The 22,182-nt window shown below is 37.2% G+C and overlaps 1 protein-coding gene across 2 annotated transcripts in view; it reads left to right on the top strand.

The window, feature by feature from the left end:
• Positions 1-22,182, top strand: part of KCNH1 (potassium voltage-gated channel subfamily H member 1) — a 2,413,895-nt gene that overhangs the window by 563,167 nt on the left and 1,828,546 nt on the right. For both annotated transcript variants that reach the window (XM_044061729.1, XM_044061739.1), the window contains one exon: positions 13,231-13,660. In XM_044061729.1, coding sequence (XP_043917664.1) covers positions 13,231-13,660 — 430 coding nt within the window. The remainder of the gene's footprint in view (positions 1-13,230; positions 13,661-22,182) is intronic.

A 22,182-nucleotide genomic window follows, 5' to 3' on the forward strand; every position in this document is an offset into this window, starting at 1 on the left:
GCGTGAATAGTAAGTTTTCTAAAAGGATAGGGACTCATGCGTGTAGATCTTGTAATCAGTGTACATATATTAATAATGAAGATAGGTTCATTCATCCAGTAACTGGACGAGAGTATACTTTTGAGTTTTACGCAGATTGTAGATCCAGAGATTTAGTTTATTTAGCCCAATGCCAAATTTGCAAGTTTTTCTATGTGGGAAAAACAAACAGGACATTATGAGAACGCATTAGGGAACATATATATGCCATTAATAAAGAAAATACAAATAATGCCCTGGCACAACATGTCCTGGCTAATGGCATGACACACAGTTTTAAATTTATGGTCTTGGAATTAACCAAGAAGAGTAGCAGACTAGGTGATATTAAGAACCATACTGAAGAGATAGAATGTAGATGGATAATGAGGCTACAAGCACATAAAGCGTATGGTTTAAATGATGAGGTCTCACTCAAGCCTTTCTTAGCAGCAAGACCTTATAAATATTAAAGCTTGATATTGGATAGAATTCGTTTTTAATAGTAATTAATAATATTTAAAGATGTTAGCGTTTATATGTATTTTTATAAGTGTGTATATATTTTTATGTGTATATGCATTTTTCATGAGGAATATATAGATATACAACATGCATATATATTTATTTACATATTTATTTATATATTTTTATATTTATAGTTATATTTATATATGTATATACATTTCATACACGCATTTTTACGCATTAATTTTTCATTAATAGTGTGATGTGGTGAATGAATTGTATTTGCTTTTATTTTTATTTAATTAGCAGGCATATTTGTTTTATCTGTTGAAAGCAGTGTATATGCAACTTTAAATTTTAATTGCATAATTATGATGATTAACTAACAAGATATGAGTTGGTTCATTGCTATATAAGGTGTGTAGTATGATGTGCTGCTATTGAAGTCTGATGAAACGTTTTTGAACGTGAAAGCGCTTACTTTTGGATCCAGAATTTGTTTTTGAATATTAAACTCTTGAAGTGAAAACTGGAGTTTTTGTTAACATCAGCATTGGTGAGCTCCTTTTGTGTTTTGTTGCTGAGTATATAGTTTTTTCTGAGGAGCACTTTACCCAGCAAGTTGTGGTTCTGTTGATTCAGTAGTATTTGGTGATACTGTCCAAGCCACTCCAATAGTCTTGCTGTTCAACACAGTTATATTACATAGTGAAACTGGTCACCCTTTGTGAAGGGCCTTATAGTAGCTGATATTAGTGGTTGGTGGCAGTCAGTACTACCTTATAGTCTGGGCAGAAAGGGGGCACAGCTGGAGAGCCTGTGCTAGCCTTCCCCAGGAGTGTCTGTGTGTTTGTATATAAATCAAATCTTAAAGTGTGTGTGTGTGTGTGTGTGTGTGTGTGTGTGTGTGTGTGTGTGTGTGTGTGTGCGTGTGTGTGTGTGTGTGTGTGTGTGTGTGTGTGTGTGTGTGTGTGTGTGTGTGTGTGTGTGTGTGTGTGGCAGCTACAGCTACTTGGGCAGGGACACGAAGCACTGGTTGGACAGAGATGGTGCTGGAGGTTTTAGCTTGACCACTAGGCTGAGATCTGGACCCTATAGCTGTGCCAGTGGGGAGTCTTATTGGGGATTTGGAGAGAAAGGGAGAAACCAGCCGCAGACTGACTTTGATCTCTGTGTGCTCTTAAGGGAAATTGTACTTTACGGTGTGTGTGTACTTATTATCCCTCCAATGTGCACGCCCGTCACTGTTGTTAGTGGTGAGGATTGAGGGTCCTTGATTACTGGGCCAGTGCATGGGCATCACAACTTTTGTATAATCCAAACTGCTGTTGTGTTTTTTTAACAGTTTAGAATATATGTTAATCAAATTGTATACATTTAGCTATTATAACTCCTGGTAGATTCTACTTTTATTTTAGTTTTAATGTTGAAGACAATATGAAATGTTTTTGATCTGAGAAGTTCTTTGGTGTGAAAAGCATTAGCATTGTTTTTTGGGGTTAAGAAGGAGACTAGATGTTTCTAGTCATGCTTCAGTGGTCAGGAAGGATTCTTAGGAGAGTTTTGAGAGGCGTAGGGATGAACAGACTAGAGTGACGTCATCCACATATTTTATAATAGATGCTTGTTTCAAGGCTGTATGAAGTTTGTTTATAAAGATGTTGAATAGAAAGGGGGGCCTAAAACATGAGTCCTGTGAGACTCCTTTGTAGACAGGGGAAAAAGGATGAAAAATCTTGTTGCCATTTCAGTGAATTTTGTCTGTTTGAGAGATAACTGTCAAACCATGACAGGGCTGAGTGAGAAAGGCTAAGCAATGAAAGTCCTCTGAGTAGATTTTGGTTTAAGGTAGTTTTGAATGCTTTTGGCATGTTAAAAAAAAGAAAAAATAGATGATAGCAAGTGGACTAAATTTCTCTTGTGGTTTATAGTGTTTGTGAAACTGAGAAGGGCAGTTGTAGCACTATGTTTAGGGCAAAAGCTGTGTCAGGTATTGGACAGAAGGTTATCTATGAGGTCTTTTAACATTTGTCAGTGGATGTATTTTTCCAAATGTTTTGACAGCAGTGGTAAGGTAGCTATTGGCCAATAGCTGTTAAATTCTGTAGATGCCTCTACTTTATACAGGGGTATAATAAATTATTTTTTCCATAAGGCTGGTACATATTTTTCAGAGATGCAGTGGTTTATAACAATGTATACTGGATAAACTAGGGCAAATGCTGCTGCTTTTATATCATTGTCAGGAGGGTTGCTTGCTACTAAGGTGGTTGGTTTTAACTTAAGTAGAGATTTTTTATATTTGCTATTGGGATAAATTGAAAAGTAAACTGACCTGGCTGAAGTCATGGAAGTGTGGATGAAGGGGGGGGGGGCATCCTTGAGAATCCATAGAACAGGTTGTGTGAAATGGATATTAAATTGGGGAATCATAGCCTCTCTTCTATTATTTGCTGTAGGTTAGTGTGTGGTGGAGTGGCAGAGAGCAAAGAATGTGTTTATGAAGGGCCAGAAGGGGTTTGGAGTATTCTGATGTTTGTGCTGTAGCACTTTGCAGTAGAATTGCTTGTCTGATTTAATCTTTTTGTTTGGTACGGTTTCTAAGGTATCTAAAGGTTTGGTAGGCACTTTGTGTTTTGTATTTCAGCCAGTTTATCCATGATTTTTAACTAAAGCCCATGAGTTGTTTAGTTTCTTCAGTTAGCTACGAGGCTAGGTTAGCTTTTACACTTTTTTGTCTGCAGTTCAGCATGGTGATTTAGTATATTAAGAAAAGTTGTATTGAAGATGGATATTAATTGGTCAAGTGGTAGTGCTTTTAGGGAAGAGCATTTACAGTGTGTAATGCTACTGATGAAAGCTTCAGTGCTGAATTTTTAGAGATTGCATATTACATTATAGGTGATTTCTTTATTTCTGTTATTGAATTGCCTTACTGCAACTGTAGGGAGGTGGTCACTGATATTATCAGGTAAGTATTCAGAGGTGCTTATACTTATGTGGATTGCTCATTTGTACTTTTGTTGAACCTTGTGGGTATATTAATAAGTTGGGTGAAATTATAATGATTTAACATGTTGAAAGGGGTTTCAGAGTTGGTAATTTGCCATGTAGCATTAAGATCCCCAAGTGTTATGATTTCATGATGTATGCTATAAGACATCCAGTATAGGATATCTTTTACTTTACTGGTGTTATCACCTGGTGGTATGTACAGTGTTATATTGCATATGCTTTTATGTTTGTTAAGTTTTAGCACTAAAATGAGAATTTCTGCTTTGTTAAAATATGGGATGTTTTCAGGTGTATGCTATGAGTATTTTGGTATAGTACAGCAACACATGCTGATCTTTTCTTTTCTCTATCCTTTCTGACCATATTGTAGTCTGGAAGGGTCATTTTCTCATTATCTGTCTCTGGCTTTAGCCATGTTTCTCTGGTCAATATATATTAGTTATAGAATGCAGTGCATATGTGTGTATCTTGTACTTTGCTGCAGATGCTTCTAAGATTCATGTTTAAGAGATATAAGGCATCCTAATGGTTTGGGAAAGGAAATATATTAGGTAGAATCATGATGTGATTGATTGTAGGTACCAGGGTTGGACCAGGGTTGAGGTGGATGTCCTCCCTAAATATCAGTGTAAAAATAATATGTTGATATGAGGAGATGTATCTATATTTTGTTTTAACTTTATAGAACGTTTTGAGTTATAGTATTAGTTCTGGGCTATCTGTAGTTGTACATGTTGGAGGTTGTGGAGTGGTGAAGTTCAGAAGATATGGTGAACAGGTAGTTGATCTTAACAATATATTTGATTAAATGGGGTTTTAGGGACATTATGGTCTGCAGGAATAATATAGTAGAGAGATGTGTGTGAAAGTAGTGCTAACAGAAGCAGTAAGACAATGTGGAAAAGAAACATTTTGATAGCATGATGCATGTTAAGTGACAGCATGGATGTAGAGAAAGTTGGTTTCCTGAAATGTTTTTTGGGTACTTAGTTCTATATATTAAAATAGACAAATCATGAATCCACAAGAAAAACAGCTGTAGATAGCAGTCACGTGACTAAAACGTTCCTTGTAAAACTCGACAAGTGACAACTAACCTTCCGACTAAAAAAGTCCCTCTATACAACTGGGATGAAAGCGCTTAGTTTTTGTGATTTAAAGGAAAGTTTTTATTTTATTCAAATATCGAAAGGTTGGTTGTCACTTGCCGAGTTTTACAAGGACCTTTTTAGTCACTGGTATGCTACTTAGTTGTATATGTTTGGAAGAGACCATGCTATGTGTGTTAATGGGTGAATTTAATTAGGAGTGGGAGTGGCTGTCTGTGGAGTGGTAGTGTGGTAATTAACTAAGGCTTTTGATTGGTTTTAGACTAGTTGGGTGTGGAGGTGTGTGTATAAAGTTTGAATAGGATAGAAGGAAGCAGGGAAGTCTGATTGGATGGATTTAGAGGTTGCTGTTGGAAAGGAGGAAGGGAATCCCACTGCTAGTAGCCTTTTTGAATTATTCTCAGAATGTCTGAAGTTATCTGGTGACACAGAGGAAAGTGATAACACAGTATCTGGGAAAGCTTTGTTGTCAAGATGGGTAGGGAGGAAAAACACGATGAGTCATATAGTCAATCTGTTTTTTTAGAATATCTTTGATTTTGAGAGGACCCTTCCTTATTTTTTGGTACCTCCCTGCAATTGTTTTCTGAAAGCTTGTCTGTTTGTGCTTTGCTGGGATTGCATATTGTTTTTGTATAAAGTAACCTGAACTGGAAGGAAATTTCTATTATATTTAGGTATTAAGGATTGAACAATATAGGTAATCCGCTGAATTAACTTTACCTTCTAATCAAATCATTTGAGGATCACAGCAGAGTAAGGGCCAGAAAACCCTGTTTATTCAGAAGAGCAATCAGGACCTCAACCTTCATATCCTTGGCAGCCAGACAAATCTTCTCATCACTGACCCAGTGGCAACTACTTGAGATACAGCATCAGCAGTGTCGTAAGAACATTTTACAGAATGTTTAGTTACCCGAAACACAGAGTAAAGTAAAGAATTTAGATAATGTGTGAAGAAGGCGGGTCTGCAATTAAGATTTTTGTATTGTCAAAGGAAGCTAGCAAAATCTTAAAGATGTCAGCCTCGCAATTCGATATTCTTAAGGCCTAGGTTGAAAAAGTATATACTTTCTTCCCAAACCTATCATTAGCTCTCCCATCCTTACCATATGGAATAAAGTTAACTGCTGTAAGGTGTTTAGATGAAGATGTTTGAAAAGAGAAATGACTGTAGGGTCTGCCATAGAGTATGAAAAAGTACTTTTGTGAGAAGGGGGAATAACCATACTGTGGCATTACTGTGGCATCTCAAGAGATTCAGACATTCCAATTACTCTACGTCCACAGCAATGGCTTCTCAATATTATTCTGACCTGACTTATTTTCCACTGACTCACAGTATTGCTTACATTTTTACATCACAACAACTTAAAAGAAAAAAAAGAATGTTCTGCCTTTGTATCCCTCAATGTGAGTAGCTAGATGACAACGTTGTTTGGTGTTCCAATGAAGGTACGCATCATAAAGTGAGGTTTGCCTTATTTTCCAAGTCTAAATTAAGTAGCAGGGACACAGCTCTGATTTAATCTGCATTAAATATATACAACAGTATTTTCTGTAGTGGTATAACTTATGATTGATAAATTTCTGCAGGTTTCTGATGTACACTGTTGCAATTACTTCTAGATGTTTTTTTTACATTATTATATGAGGTACTATGTTTGGAGACTCTTTGTCATAATTGAATTCACCTAGTGATAGCTCTTCTTTTATATAAGGGTGCTCTAGGACTGGCCTTAGTAACTGTGGGCCCCAATTTGGACCACTTTGGTGGGGCCCCTCCTTGGGCCCCCAACCATACCACCTCTCCCTCCACTTCCTGGCTTCTTTAGCTTAAGCTCATTGCAGATTAGATATCTGGAATGTTTGATATCACTATCTATTAAAGTAAACTAATATTTTGATCTATTAGCTTACATTTTCTCATAAGACATGTTAATACAGAAGTAAATTGCTGGACGCCTGTATTACTCCTGAACTAGCATCTCCTGTGGTTTATCTGTCACAGTCTGTTTAACTCACTCAGGCACACTGTAAAGTCCCTGCTTGATGATCCACTGAGGACCTGTGTCTATATGGTGTGTCAACAGAGGATGCAACCTGGCTTACCAGTAAACATATTCCCAAGCTCTTTAGTACTGCCAGGGTCTCTTGAACCTGATTAGGAGATAACTGCACACTTCCCCATTGTTTCCCCAGCATTTTTTTATATTTTATTTTATTTTTTGCTGTCTTTTCTCTCTCCCTCCTTTCTTGTCTTTGCCTCATATAACTCATGCTTTACTCTCATTCACATCCAAAACCCAATATTTGTGCATACTTAAATCCTTGCATATTATTTCCTCCATGAGAACATTATTCTATATGATGTTATGACAGTGTACAGGCGCTCTTCTTATCGAGTTTACTACCTATTTTTCTGACTGAATTCTTGCATCATGTCTATATATAATTGTGCTCATTATACTCTCTACTACATTGACTTGTACTTCTCTGTAGGCTTGCTCTTACATTACCACTATTGCATTGATGCTGATTAAAGTGTATTGTTTCTTTGATTGTTTTTCACCGTGTTACTGTTTTAACACTTTCAGCAAAGCAAATCATTTTCTTTTTCCCTCTCCCTTTCTCCACTCAACACATACACCTCATGTTTTACTTCGCAGGGGTTATATTGCTTCTGTCTATGACTGCAATAAGTACTTCTCAGCTGAATTGGTAGCATTCTGTTTCAAGTCTTAGTGATCAGAAGTTACCTCACCTCATAGTACCTGTATTTTTTATGCTTGCTAATGTTTGTTTTCATGCTGTCTGGACTGACTATTCAATGATCCAAAACCTTCAGTTTATTATAAAACAACAAACAAAGCTTTCGAGTTAACAAACTCTTCTTCACTATAGTGTTAAAACAGACAAGCTGTAATGCATCAATATATATTTTTTAGATGTTAATATTACACACACCTATCCATCTTTTGAAACATATATTTATAAGAAGAATGTCCAGGCGACAAGATATGTACATGCATGAAGCAGGCATACTGGGTATATCCATAAAAATATTGTTAAAAGCCAATTTCTGAGGGCCAGTAGATTAAATACCACTGATAATGGTTTTGAGAAAGAGCTAGAAGCTATTGCCTCAGATTTTAGGGTAAGAGGCTATGATAAAAAAAATTGATCGAGAATAATAAATATGTAGTTAGTAAAGAAAGAATTTCGACTCAAACTACAAATTCTGAACCTACTATGACTAAAAGAGATAGAGAGTGACCTATTAGATATAAAATATAATAGGCATACATCCCAGATAAGATCTGTAATACAGAAGTATTGGACTATACTTAAATCTGATACTGAGTTAAGTAAAATTATAGGAGAAAGACCTCAGTTCACCTATACAAGAGAAAGGAACCTAAAGCAGTTTCTATGTTACAAAGACTTGAGTGAAGGTAAGCCTATGCAAGTGAAATACCTAGGTTGTGGTCTATTTAGTGAAGTGTATAGCCTGCGAGGCATTCTATATTGGAAAGACCAACCAAAAGTTAAAAGAAAGAATTTCCTCACATCTCTCTGATATTAGAAGAAGTGTGCCAACTAATGCCTTGGCAAAGCATATAATGATGAATTGTGTGCAGCATAGGTTTAAATTTTGTGTTTTATCACAAGTCACACTAGGGAGCAGAGGTGGCAAGCTTGCCAAAGGAAATAGAGGTGGTGACCTTGCTAATAAAACAGGGATAGAGGAATATAAATGGATAAATTATTTACTAAATGTCACTAATAGTTTAAAACCACTTTTAAAAGAGAAACACTCGTATGTGACTTAACTTAAAATTGATGCATTGTTATATGAATTAGTCAAGTTTGATTTTAAGATTGTAGGTTTTTATACCATGTGATGAATTGTATTGTTTTTATTGGCTGGCATATGATATATATTGATGCATTACAGCTTGTCTGTTTTAACACTATACTGAAGAAGAGTTTGTTAACTCGAAAGCTTTGTTTGTTGTTTTATAATAAACTGATGTTTTTGGACCATTGTTTCTCTTGTTTCTACAACATTTGACTTCTCTGGTCCAGTTTTGGCTGTTCAGGTGACTTTTTACTTGTGTTTGGATTATTTTTGAAGTATTACCTACATCATATCGGTCTGTGTCAAATTTAGCCAGCTGTTTGTCCTTTTTTAATTACTATGTCGGCTATAGAGACTGTAACTGCAACAGTGCGTTCCTTTAGCCAAGCTTTGGCAGCTAAAGAGAATCCGTTCTTAAGTATGTTACATCAGTCTAATGGAGAGCATGACGTTATACCTAATAATTCAGTGGATTTGGGCAATAAGAAGAAGCTGCAATAAATGGAGCATCAGGTACAGAAATATAAGAGAATGCAGCTTCAAAGGTTTCATTTTACGGCTTATTTAGAAGCTGGTATTGTACCCAGAGGTTTGAGGGTAACCAAAATGCCAACCTATGGCAATAATACCCTGAGCCGCTGAAAAGATGGCAAGAGCTTAATTTACAACTAAGCCTTAATTATATGAGACTCATGAATGACTTTTTTCTACCTGCGGAGAATGAACTCCTGGCTAATATACAGAGAATAGAGCAAGACTTTGTTGATTTACCTCACTTTAATTCCACCACTGCAGAATATCAGCTAATGGTAGAAAGAATTGATAGATTTGAGGTACAGCTAATTTTTTATAAAAAAGAAGAAATTTATTTGTGATGTGAATGACTTCAAAAATGGCACGTTTTTTTACTGGCCCAAAAGCTCTAATAACCCTAATTCTATGAGGAATACTGAAACAACACAAAAAAGTAGTACATCTGTGCATTCAACTACTGTATCTAATACTACAGAGAATACGGTACCCTTCAGTGGGCTCAGCAGCCAATCAGCTCATGTGGGAACTTCAGTAGTTGACTTAGATGCTTTTCCTCCATTAACTGCTAAAAGAAAATGTGCTTCAGCTACTGAAAAATGCAACCACCATTACAGCAGAAAGTACTGATAAAATAGTAGTGGATTTGGCTACAGAATCGCATCAACATGAAGGAAATAATTTAAATGGACTGTCTGTGTGACCAAAATATTACAACAAGGAGAACAGTGTCCAAATGAACTAGTTGTGTGACCCAAGACTTCTTTTTTAGTTCAGACTCCACAGTGGACATTACAGCTGAAACTTTCACTTTAGATTCCAGTTCAAGGAAGGTCTGTAAGCAGCACAAGAGGGAGAAGCAGGAGCAGAAAGTGAAGAGACAGAGAACTAACCACGCAGACACAGCTGGGGATTACAACCTTCACAAAGGTAGGACCAACAACCAGAAGTCAAGTAGTATTAAAGCAATACATGCTGGTAGTTCTAATACTGTTTTACATAACAGCAATTTTAACACTGGGTATATCCATAAAAGTGTTGTTAAAAGCCAATTTCTGAGGACCAGTAGGTTAAATACCACTGATAATAGTTTTGAGAAAGAGCTAGAAGCTATTGTCTCAGATTTTAGGATAAGAGGCTACGATACAAAATTGATAGAGAATAATAAATATGTAATTAGGAAAGAAAGAATTTCATCTCAAACTACAAATTCTGAACCTGCTATGATTAAAAGAGATAGAGAGGGGCCTACTAGATATATAATTAAATATAATAGGCGTACATCCCAGAAAATATCTGTAATACAGAAGTATTGGACTATACTTAAATCTGATACTGAGTTAAGTAAAATTATAGGAGAAAAACCTCAGTTCATCTATAAAACAGAAAGGAACCTAAAGCAGTTTCTATGTTACAAAGACTTGAGTGAAGGTAAACCTAAAATAGCAGGAAAGAACTGTTTAAGATCTACGATCCAATGTTATAGTTGTAATTTCTGTAAATATATAAATATATCTAATGAATTTATACATCTGCATACTTATCAAAAATGTTTCTTTACAGAGTATGCAACATGTAATACCCAGGATGTGGTCTGCTTAGCGAACTTTATAGCCTGCAAAGCATTCTGTATTGGAAAGGCCAACCAAGAAAGAATTTCTTCACCTCTCTCTGATATTAGAAGAAGTGTGCCAACTAATGCTTTGACAAAGCATATAATGATGAATTGTGTGTAGCATAGGTTTAAATTTCGTGTTTTATCACAAGTCACACTAGGGAGCAGAGGTGGCAAGTTTGCTAATAAAACAGAGATAGAGGAATATAAATGGATACATTATTTTTGGGCTGACCACCCTCTAGGACTAAATGTCATTAATAGTTTAAAACCACTATTAAAAGAGAAACACTCTTATGTATCTTAACTTCAAATTGATGCATTGTTATATGAATTAGTCAAGTTTGATTTTAAGATTGTAAACTTTTATACCATGTGATGAACTGTGTTGTTTTTATTGGCTGGCATGTGATATGCATTGATGCATTACAGCTTGTCTGTTTTAACACTGTACTGAAGAAGAGTTTGTTAACGTGGAAACTTTGTTTGTTGTTTTATAATAAACTTATGGTTTTGGACCATTGTTTCTCTTGTTTCTACGTTTGACTTCTCTGGTCCAACTTTGGCTGTTTAGCTGAATTTTTACTTGTGTGAGACTGACTATTCCACAGTTATTCCTTGTAACTTAATTCATTAACAACCATTCATAAACCCCATTTCAGCAAGAGAAGCAAAAGAAAACTGTACCTCTCCATCAATCTTCCAAATAATCCTGGTCTTGCCATCTGATACAGTAACTGAAGCAGTGCACAAAGCCAGTTGGTTAATCTACCTAGTTTTGGTTGAAAGCCTGTTGAGCACTTGGTAATAGCAACTAACTACTATGACAGAGCAAGCAGCTAACACTGTGTTCCATACAAGAGGCATGAAGCAGCAGTTACTAATATAGTACTGAGTAATAATTGACTTGTAAGTACTACTGGAGCAATACTACAGTAGGAAAATACCTTGCACTTTACTGTAGTGTCTCTTAGGCAAATATCTTGGTCATGTAAAGCATAATAGCCCTGTCGTAGCCTAATGTATGACCCCTTTTGGGAGCAGGGCCTTATTAGGCTCTATTAGCCAAATTGGTCCAATTGACCTAAGGCTGGCCTTGGGTTGCTCAGGGACTGAATATATATGCAGGAAGCTTTTTAAAATGTCACTCTTCAGGAGCTATCAAAGCTAAATATTTCTTATAAATGTTTAATTTATGCACTTTTGAGAAGCTGAACTCAATTGTATTTTGATAGAACTGAGACCTACAAAACTTGAATCTGACATAGACAAAGTCATCTACTACCCAACCTTTACAAAAGCTAAAATCATATCACTATGGGAAAATATTAAAGCAGTACAACCACCTTTCCTCTTTATATGGTTATTATGGGTGATTTTATAGCTTGGTGGTGCAATTTTAGAGTTATTAATGCTGAGTTTAAACCAATTTTCAGTTACAGTGAGAATATTTGGTTTATGATCCATAATCCAGACATGTAGTTAAACAATTTTATTTCTTATGCTTCTAACATTTATGACAACAAAAGTTAGATTACTGGGGTTGGGGGTTGACAGTTGTATGGTTAGAGTTGTGTATGGAAGAGAATTGTCTTGATATTTGTTGTGATAGGTGGGGCCACTATTAGGGTGAATGTCTCCTCCAATAAGGATTTTAGAATATTGGGAAATTATTGATACTTGTTTTGGGAGATTTTTCTCTCTTTTTCTCCTAAATCCTATATATTCTGCTTTATTTTTTTGTGTAACTAGTTTCCCATTATTCATTTACTCTCTATTTGCTTCCCCAACTACTTTTGGGCTATTTTTTGTTTGCTACTTAAATTATTTATTGAACATAGAGAGTATTACTTGTACATGTGTAGAGTTGTTTCTTCCTGATACGTCTTGCCTTCAAATTATTACATTTTCTTGTCACGATAATTATGGATACTCTACAAGATAATGTAAGATGTCACATTATACATCTGTTACATTACTTAGTTTTAAGTTTATTATTAAGCGTATGAATTTGCTGTGTTTTTTGTTTTCAAAGTTATAATGGAAACCATTAAATTATTGTATATTAAACAAAGATTGGCAATTGTGCTCACCTGCTGAGCCAAAGAAATACAATGAGTTTCATTTTCATGAGCCATAATCGGTTCCCATCAGACTTTCTCTTTTATAAATTCTGCAGCATTTTAATGAATCAAAATTAACAGCTGAATCAGCTAAGGATGCTACATGTTAAAGAAGTTTGAGAACCTTTGTTCTTTATTAGGAAATTCATACTGAATTGCTTGTTGAGACAGCAGCTGGCCTGATGTTAACAGTTTTCACCCTCAGCAGGCAAAAACCCTGAGTTAAGAATCCTACTATCCCAAACATCACAAGGGTTAACTTATGTGTTTGTACAGAAGCAATTGGGTGCATTTTTTTAAGGCAGTTGTAATGCAGAGCTGTTTGTAAACATAAGAACTGCCCTCTAAATTCCACACTGATTACTGTACATTTGAGTTCAAAACCTATGTGGCTTATTTTCTGAGAACAAGAGAAGTCATAGTTTAAGCACTGTTAAAGCGGACACAGACTCCTATTTCCTAATTTTGTTTATCTTTGTATTCTTTTAGGGAATGAGTAGTATTTTCAGTTCTCTAAAAGTTGTTCGACTTCTTCGTTTGGGTCGTGTTGCTCGAAAACTGGACCACTACATAGAATATGGCGCAGCTGTTTTGGTACTGCTGGTCTGTGTCTTCGGACTTGCAGCCCATTGGCTGGCTTGCATCTGGTACAGTATTGGAGATTATGAAGTCATCAATGAAGAAACAAAGGATATCAAAACAAGCAGCTGGCTTTTCCAGCTGGGACAAGCTATAGGGACACCTTATCATTTTAACACATCAGGGACTGGAAAATGGGAAGGGGGCCCAAGTAAAGACTCTGTTTACATTTCCTCATTATATTTTACAATGACAAGCCTCACTAGTGTTGGATTTGGGAACATTGCTCCTTCAACAGATGGAGAGAAGATTTTTGCTGTGGCCATGATGATGGTTGGCTGTAAGTACTTATTTTTTTTTACACTGTAGTGTAATTTTATATTTAGAGTACAGCTGAGTGTTACTAATTTGCTTCTTATCAGTGTAGTATGAAAGGGTCACTATCACAGAGATGCTATATTCTAGGTTATATTTCAATTATTCTTTCTAGATGTCATTTTTCTAGTAGCCATATAGTGTGCTTTAAGGACATGCTACTAAGTATTTGTGTTTTTTAAATCTCATTATGTTACTTCTGCCCTGCTTACCTTGCCCACTTTTGAAAAATGAACACACATTCATCAAATCCTGTTTCCCTCCTTGACTGAAGAAGTTACGCATAATTTTCAGTTGTTCCCACATAATAATTAAATTCAATGTGTTTTTCAAATGACTAGGCCTTCTATAGGCATACTGTGTACATATTTATGTTGTGAGCATTACTTTAGTCAATTATACACATACGTTGACGTGTGCAAGCTATTCTGTTTCCTGGAGCTATTCAAATATATATATATATATATATATATATATATATATATATATATATATATATATATATATTTATATATACTCATTTGAAAGTACTGTGTATACCTCTGAATACAATGGCCCTGTGTTTTTTGTAAGCATTAAATTGAGTGATGTAATGATGATTCAAGATAAGTTAGTATTAAACCAAATTGAAACTGCAGTGCATAAAGTTAATGGTACTTTGGCAGTGTTTTATTTATTTATTTATTTTTTGAATTTCAAAGTAATAACATTGGAATTTGATGGGGTGGCCGCAGTGGTGCAGCGGTTAGTGTTGCCACCTCACAGCAAGAAGTTCTCCGGTTTGATTCTCAGCTGGGGTGCCTTCTGTGCGGAGTCTGCATGTCCTCCCTGTGGTCGTGTGGGTTTCCTCCGGGTACTCCAGTTTCCTCCCACATCCCAAAGGCATGCTATAGGTGGACTGGACACTCTAAATTGGCCCTAGATGTGATCATATGTGCATGGGTGTGCGTGTGTGTGCGTCTGTGTGTGTGTGTGTGTGTGTGTGTGTGTGTGTGTGTGTGTGTGTGTGTGTGCCTTCTGTGGAAGGTTGAGTGCCGGGCTGGCAACTCCACACTATAAAACTCCACTGCCAATCATGAGCAGACAGGTGATCTGCTGTGGTGACCCCTAACCGGAAAAAGCCAAAAGAAGAAGTACATTGGAATTTGATGGATATGATCGAATTCAGAAAAATTGCAGTTTGATGGTTGCTTCCAAGAGATGATATTGACTCCTGCTAACATTTTGTATAGAGACTTCTTTGTGGTTTACCATTTTCATATAAGAAATTGAATTTCTGTTAATGTGGGAAAAGAAACCACGTTAATGGAAAAAGAAAGAATCGGTCTTCAAATAATTTTTTTGGGTATAATACAAATGACACTCACTGAAAAGCACAAAGTTTGAAACGAAGAGAAACTGTTGCACAGGGACGTGTCAGTATATTCCACTGAGATCATGGCAAAAGAAATGTGTGCTCAGGAGCTTTAGTAGGGTACCTAGAATTTAAAAAGCATTCATACTGGTAAAATAATTAACCATTTCCTATTAAAGAAGCTCAAAAAATGTTTATGTGGTACATCTTTGTTCTGTGAGTTCTTGTACCTGAAGTTTAGATGTATTTGTCTGATAGATATCCACTGATTTAAGTTTATCCAAGGAATGTAGTCTGTAGCAAAAGCTGATATGGTTGTCAAGAAAAGCTATTAAGTGTTCTTTTTCTGCAAATGATGGTAGCTCAGCTAAATGAACTGTTAAAAGAATTGTGTCCACATTTGAGTAATGGTTCAGACACTGGAAGAGCTATGCTGGAGGGGTGGTGGTGGGTGATAGCCCCAACTGATTGGAGGGGTGGTGGTGGGTGATAGCCCCAACTGATTGGCTGCTTTACCACATGCATCTGGAGGCTTACAGGTGATGATGATGCAGCTGTTAACCAGGGATATGGGCTTGGCTTACCAGGCCAGTGATGGTAATCTTCATTACCATGTGGATTGAAGCACACACAAGCATGGAGAGGGTATGGTAGGGCCCCTACTGACGTAGGTGATGACATCATCCACCAGATGGTGGACTAGATCCTTATTAGAAATGTCTCCATTACTTGCATCACTGGATGTGAGTGAGGGCACAAACACCCCCATGGCTACTGGGATGGCGGCCCCCTCTGGTCACTGCTTAATTCTATGTTCTAGTTTCCCTGAAAAATGAGGAACTTAATGGCTCAAGACCTGTGGGGAGGGTAGCTTGGTGATTATTAGGCATGAAGGGAAACAATCATTTAGAAAAAAAATAGAATTGCAAATTAAATGTACTTATACATTTGCAAAGTGTGTGAATATCACTTAAAACATGACAAAAACACAATGTAGAAATGATACAAATTGTAAATATTTCATGAAATTCTAGTTTATGATTATACAGAACTAAGTACAATTGATTGCACTGTCAATGGAAGTTCATTGAATTCATTAAATAAAGCACTTAAAATGCCTTTTCCCAATCCCAATAAAATCTCTGGGAAAATAAGTATTTACTTTTCCTGGGAGCATGAAGCATACTTCATTAATCCTGCATGAGAAGTCCTCTGTATAATAGATGTGAAGGCTGGGCATCTCGTTTTGGGAATAAAATGACAATACCAAATAGTCATCATACGTCTCTTTTTATACAATGTTCGTTCATGTCAGGATGTTGGTAGCAGTGATGGCTCCTACAGGGTGCATTAAATGCAGATTATAAGTTCCTGATAATATGTGCTTTATTTTTAATTCTGCATCAACTTGTTATCTATAACTGCTATTGTGTAATTACCCACTGGCGTTAGATTATCATAACCTCCATTCGGGTTTCTAGTAATACTTTATTTTTTATATAGTGATGATGTGTTCTTCTCTACTTATGTCTAGAATGTGAAAAAAGGCAAAAACATAGCTTAGGCTGAACACATACTGCATGGCAATGCACATTCTCCAGAATGAAAATTCTCTGAACTGTGACATATTCCTGTTTAGGCTTTGCTCTGGACTGTAATATGTTTAACTGAGTTATTTGTTTTTTTACACTACAGAGTAGTGAATGTCTGAGCAGCTAGGCATAGAAACATTCAGCAGCAATTAGCAGTCCATGATGACTGATGGACCAGTTCTTTTCCACTGTGGTAAATATTGAACGTTTTGTGGACAAACAATGCTAGTCATGTGCTAATCTCTTCCATTTAGAATTTCTTGGCCTTAAGAATTAGTCCAAGCCTCTCAAGCACCCAAGAGAAAAGTATCATATGTTGCCCAGGCTAAGCAAATGCTACTCTGTATGTGTGGCCCTAGGTTACTGATGTTATAGCAGGACCACAGTTTTCAGCTGTATGATCACAACTTCTACATTTTCTTTTCAGTGACAAAACATTTTTTACCAGCTGAAGCTGAAATGAATTTGATCTGGTCTGCATGTTCTGATCATTTCAGAGATGCTATGCCTATAGTATATGTACAGATCCCTCAGTGTAATTTGAAAAGCTACACAAAAAGCCAGCAGAGTGCAAATATGATTAATTTCACTGGGTAAGCAAACCAAACCTTCTCAGATGTTTTTCATGTGTGCCATAAGAGTAAATGTTACATTTAACAGGGATCTTCTTTCTGAGCATCACTTATATTAGTTTGCTAATCTAGTGGTGCTGCAGTAGCATTGTCGCCTCACAGTAAGACGCTGTCCGGTTCGATTCTCAGCTAGAGTGTCTTCTGCGTGGAGACATGCGTGAATGGGCATACCTTCGTTGAAGGTTGTGCATCAGGGCTGATAACTTGGCATGTAAAAATCAACTACCAATCATTAGCGGACCAGAGTTCCGCTGTGGCGACCCCTAACCGGGAAAAGCTGAAAGATGCAAACAATTAATTATGTAACTGAATGAAGCACAGCTCTGTAAAGTAAATGTCATCTTATACTGTTTCCTGAAATAAAACTGAGCAAAACGGTATTCAGCAAAAATGTAAAGCAGCACAATATCTCTTTGAAGCAGGGAGTCACCAGCCCCAAAATAATTATTGGATTTTTGTCCAACTATGAGCTGAAAAAACACTTTCTTGTCACTGTAAATCAGAGTATATTAGCCTGCACTAGTGCATTAGAGGGATAAAGGCCAGACTATGGCCCAGGTGACACAATTTTGAATAGCAGCTCAGGCACTTGACATTGCAGGCAGGGAGGATAGGTGAGTGCCTCCTGGAGGGAGGAAGCAGATGCGTTTTCTTAGTGCACTCAATTGTGGTTTGATTTCCTTAGTAGAGACCAGGAAAACAACCATGATGTGCTGCCTGAGTGTGGGCTGGATGTCCTGCTGACATCAACTCCTTATAGAAGTGAGGGGCAGATCAGCAGTGACACTCATTGCATGCTCTGAACTTGAGGCATTACTGGGCAGGTGTAGGGATATTACTGGGCATGTGTAGGGGTATTAGTGGGCATTTGTAGGGGTTGGGTAATACTAGAAAACACTTCCCAACAGCAGTATGCCACCAGTCTGCTTACTAGGCTGGGAGAGGCTATGAAACATTCAGGAGACCCAGTATATGAGGACAGAAACTGTGGAGAGTCAGAGAGGGGACAAAAAACAAAACATATCAAAGCACATCACTTCTTATAAATCTCAAAATCTCAGTCCGAGAGACGAACCCTTTACAACAGCTACAAAACCTTTGTTATTATACAGCAAAAACTCATTTACAGTGAAAAATGGGCAAACCAATTGGACAAAGCAATCAGCTTGCCCGTGATAAAGCTAGCACTACCCACAACAATATATCCAGCAGGTTGTAGCTAGAAAAAAACAAAAGCTATGACCACAATATACTCTAGTCTGCTAAGCAGAGAATTAATTAATCTAAAACAGCATGGAAGACATACTTCCACCCTCCTCAAAGGAAGACACACATGCATGCACGTACTCATATACACACCGACATACATACATGTGACTGCATACACGCACAAACACAGACACACACACAGACACACACAGAGACACACACACACACACGAAACTGCACAAACACACACGAAACTGCACACACACACACACACACACACACACACACACACACACACACACACACACACACACACATGAAACTGCACAAACACACACACGCGCACACACACACACACACACACACACACACACATACACACACACAAGAAACTGCACAAACACACACACGAAACTGCACAAACACACACACATGAAACTGCACAAACACACACACGCGCACACACACACAAAACACAGACACACACATACACACACACACACACACACACACACACACACACACACACACACACACACACACACACAAAACACGCACACACACACACACACACACACACACACACACACACACACACACACACACACACACACACACACACACACACACACACACACACACACACACACACACTAAAAGTAAATACATTGAAATCATGCTGCCTTGGAAGAATATGACACATTCATCCTCTTTAGTCCATTTTATAAAACAAACAGTGTTATAACATTCATATACCTTAAATGCACTGTCCAGGTATTGAGCTTTACATATCCTGCATACGCTGAGCAAATTAAGAAGTTTTCCACAGACATGGAAAAGGCAAAAAAAAAAGACAATTCAAGAAAGAAATCTGGAGATGCAGATAATTATGTACAATGTTAAGCACTGACTTTCACTTTAGTAATGGTGTAATAGCAATAATCCACTCCTTTGTGTAGGTAATGCTGGTTTAGCTATGGTCACTTTGGCTTCGTATTCAATCCATGCCAGTCTTGGGTAAACCAGCATCACTTACACAGAGGCATAGATTTCTGCTAAATTAAACAAGTGTGTGTGCTTAAGTGTAGTAATAACTGACAAACTAAAAACTACACGTTTTTAGATCTCTTGGCATTATTTAATTTCTAGATGTCATTAGTAAACAGTGAAAGCACAAACATTTATGCCCATATGGCCAGTCCATTGGCAGAGGGGAAGGATGTTCATGTGCAACACTGATTACCTGTGACAGACTAGTTACCTGGGAAGTTGGAAGACTGGTCATGGTGGGAAGACTTGGGTAGACGATGGCCAGTTTACCTCTCACAGGCATGGGTTTTTGCAGCAAAATGCAACATTCTTGTAGATGCTGGAGTGTCTCACAAACATGCATATGTACAAATCAGTGCATCATGGACAGGAGTGCTTAATGATTCAGACTGCATATCCATCCTGTTTTAGGGAGGTTTCAGACATATAGAAAGTCTCCGCAGATGAGGAAGGCAGAGCAGTAGCTGTATCATTTGGTGCCTGGTTCAGCTCCCCTATCTGGCGCTCTTTAATGTTCGGTTGAGGAGCAAAAAAAAGTTGATTCTCCAGTCTGGTACCCCTTCTATCCTAAGGAGGAGTGCCAGGTCCCTAATGTCTCACAATGTACTGCACACCCTTTTGTTTACATGGAGAGCAAAACATTAATTTAAAAAAAAGGATCTGCCTGTCATGCCCCCTGGCACCTTCTGCTGGAGGTGACTGCCCACTGTGCCCACCCCTAGCTATGCTTCTGGATGCAGGTTTGTGATACCTTGATTTCCTCTTTCTCCTGAAGATGGTTAAATGCTCCACCCACTGTGTGTCCAAATTCTTTGCCATGGTCCAGGGATGGATAAGTCTGAATGATCTATGGGAGTGGAGCAAGAAGGGGCAACGATCAACTGCAGATGGTCATCCTGGCCAAAGGAGGATGTTTCTACCTATTTATAGAAAATACAAGTAAAATAAGTAATTGTTATTCAAATCCCTTGCTCAAGAGATGCTTTACAAGAGTTCATGTAGAAAGAATGAATTACAATATCTCAGATGATCAAATTCTAATTGTAAATTCCTAACTGTCCCAAAATATTGATTTCTGACAACAACAATGAATATTCATTGTGATACTTTGTACCACTTTTCAATTGTAGGTCTTAATTTTCAGAAACCACCCAACTTTGTGTAGTCATCTCTTGGGGTTGTAATAATACCAGCCATTAAAAAATGCCCCCCACCACAATATGACCACAGACTGTGGCTTCTGGAAGCAAAGTTCATCCTATGTACCAAAATGTATGAATGTATATGTTTGGTGTCTGACACCTGAATTTAAGGATTCATGATTAGAATCACTGCATTTGACATGCCAAGATTCATTTATTCTATCACCACCTGTTATTCACCATGCCATATGTAAAATATAATTTATTAGTTAAATGATTATGCACTATAACTAATCTGTCTTTGTTCCTGCAAACACATTTTAATTAAACAGGTCTGCAGTAATTAACCTGCAAAAAAGGAAAATAAAATGTCAGCCCTTTATTTAATGTTAAAATGTTTAATACAAAAGAGCCCATTTGTTCTTTGCAGCTAGAGAACTGCCATTCCCAATTTCCATAATGCCTGCTGGTGATGTCAGAATAGCTGACACAACATCAGCTTGTAATAACTTAATAGAACTTCACAGCAGGGCTAAGTAATAATTCAGAAGTCAAGCCTAAAGACAGTCTCACTAAATAACTGTTTTAAGCAATTGCATTTTGGAGGACTGTTTTTTAACCACGTCATAGTTCTATTAATGGTGTCAATTATTTAAATTCTTCAGGGGATCTGTTGAGCCTTAAAAGAGCACAGCACCCATGCAAATTTTAATTGTTTGCAATCAATATAAATAAGCAAGGCAGAGAAGGTAATAACACAGTTTTCACAAGACTTAAGACATAACACGTGTATTTAAAATTAGTTTCTTATGCTAAATGGGGTGACATTTTTAAAAGGTCCATTTTGTCAGTTTTTTACACCATACAAAATGCTCATTTTACAAACAGCACAACACATAATGCCCCCCAACCCAATATTCTATCTGAGGACCATAGTCTGGTGTTACCCAATGAAGAAAGATTCTCAGTGCAGGCTGCATGATGCGCAGCCGTTCATTTCTGCCAGACACAGATAAATTAAAGCACATGAAACATCCAAGCCTGCTTACCAATATGGTTGCTCTCTCCAGTGTACTACAGCACACATTGATGTATTTACTCCTCATGACAGAACATCAGCTTTAAGAAAACATCATTCTTGATGTCACAGGTCTGTGTGGCTGTGGTCGTTAATTTACTTTTCTACTACAAGATTGCACAAAGGTAATTAATGTTTCAGATGACCCCTCAAAAACTAAGAAAAGAGTGGAAGTAATTTAACCCAGTTTGATGCTCTATAGGCTAGACGTGTCCCTTGCATTCATTCTCACTGCATCACTCATTTCCCTACTAGCAAAAGAACTGAAATGGATGGACAAATAAAACAGTACTTCCTTGAAGAGTGTTAAAAAAATATATATAAAGCATATGAGCGCTTGCTTTGAAGGCACAGTTTTAAAATTCAGGTATTTTAAAATTTGACAATCACAGCTACACTCAGTAACCATCATCTGCAGTGTTATAGCCTT

Source organism: Protopterus annectens, chromosome 1.part0 (assembly GCF_019279795.1).
Source record: "Protopterus annectens isolate FY-2018-M chromosome 1.part0, PAN1.0, whole genome shotgun sequence".
NCBI lineage: Eukaryota > Metazoa > Chordata > Ceratodontiformes > Protopteridae > Protopterus > Protopterus annectens.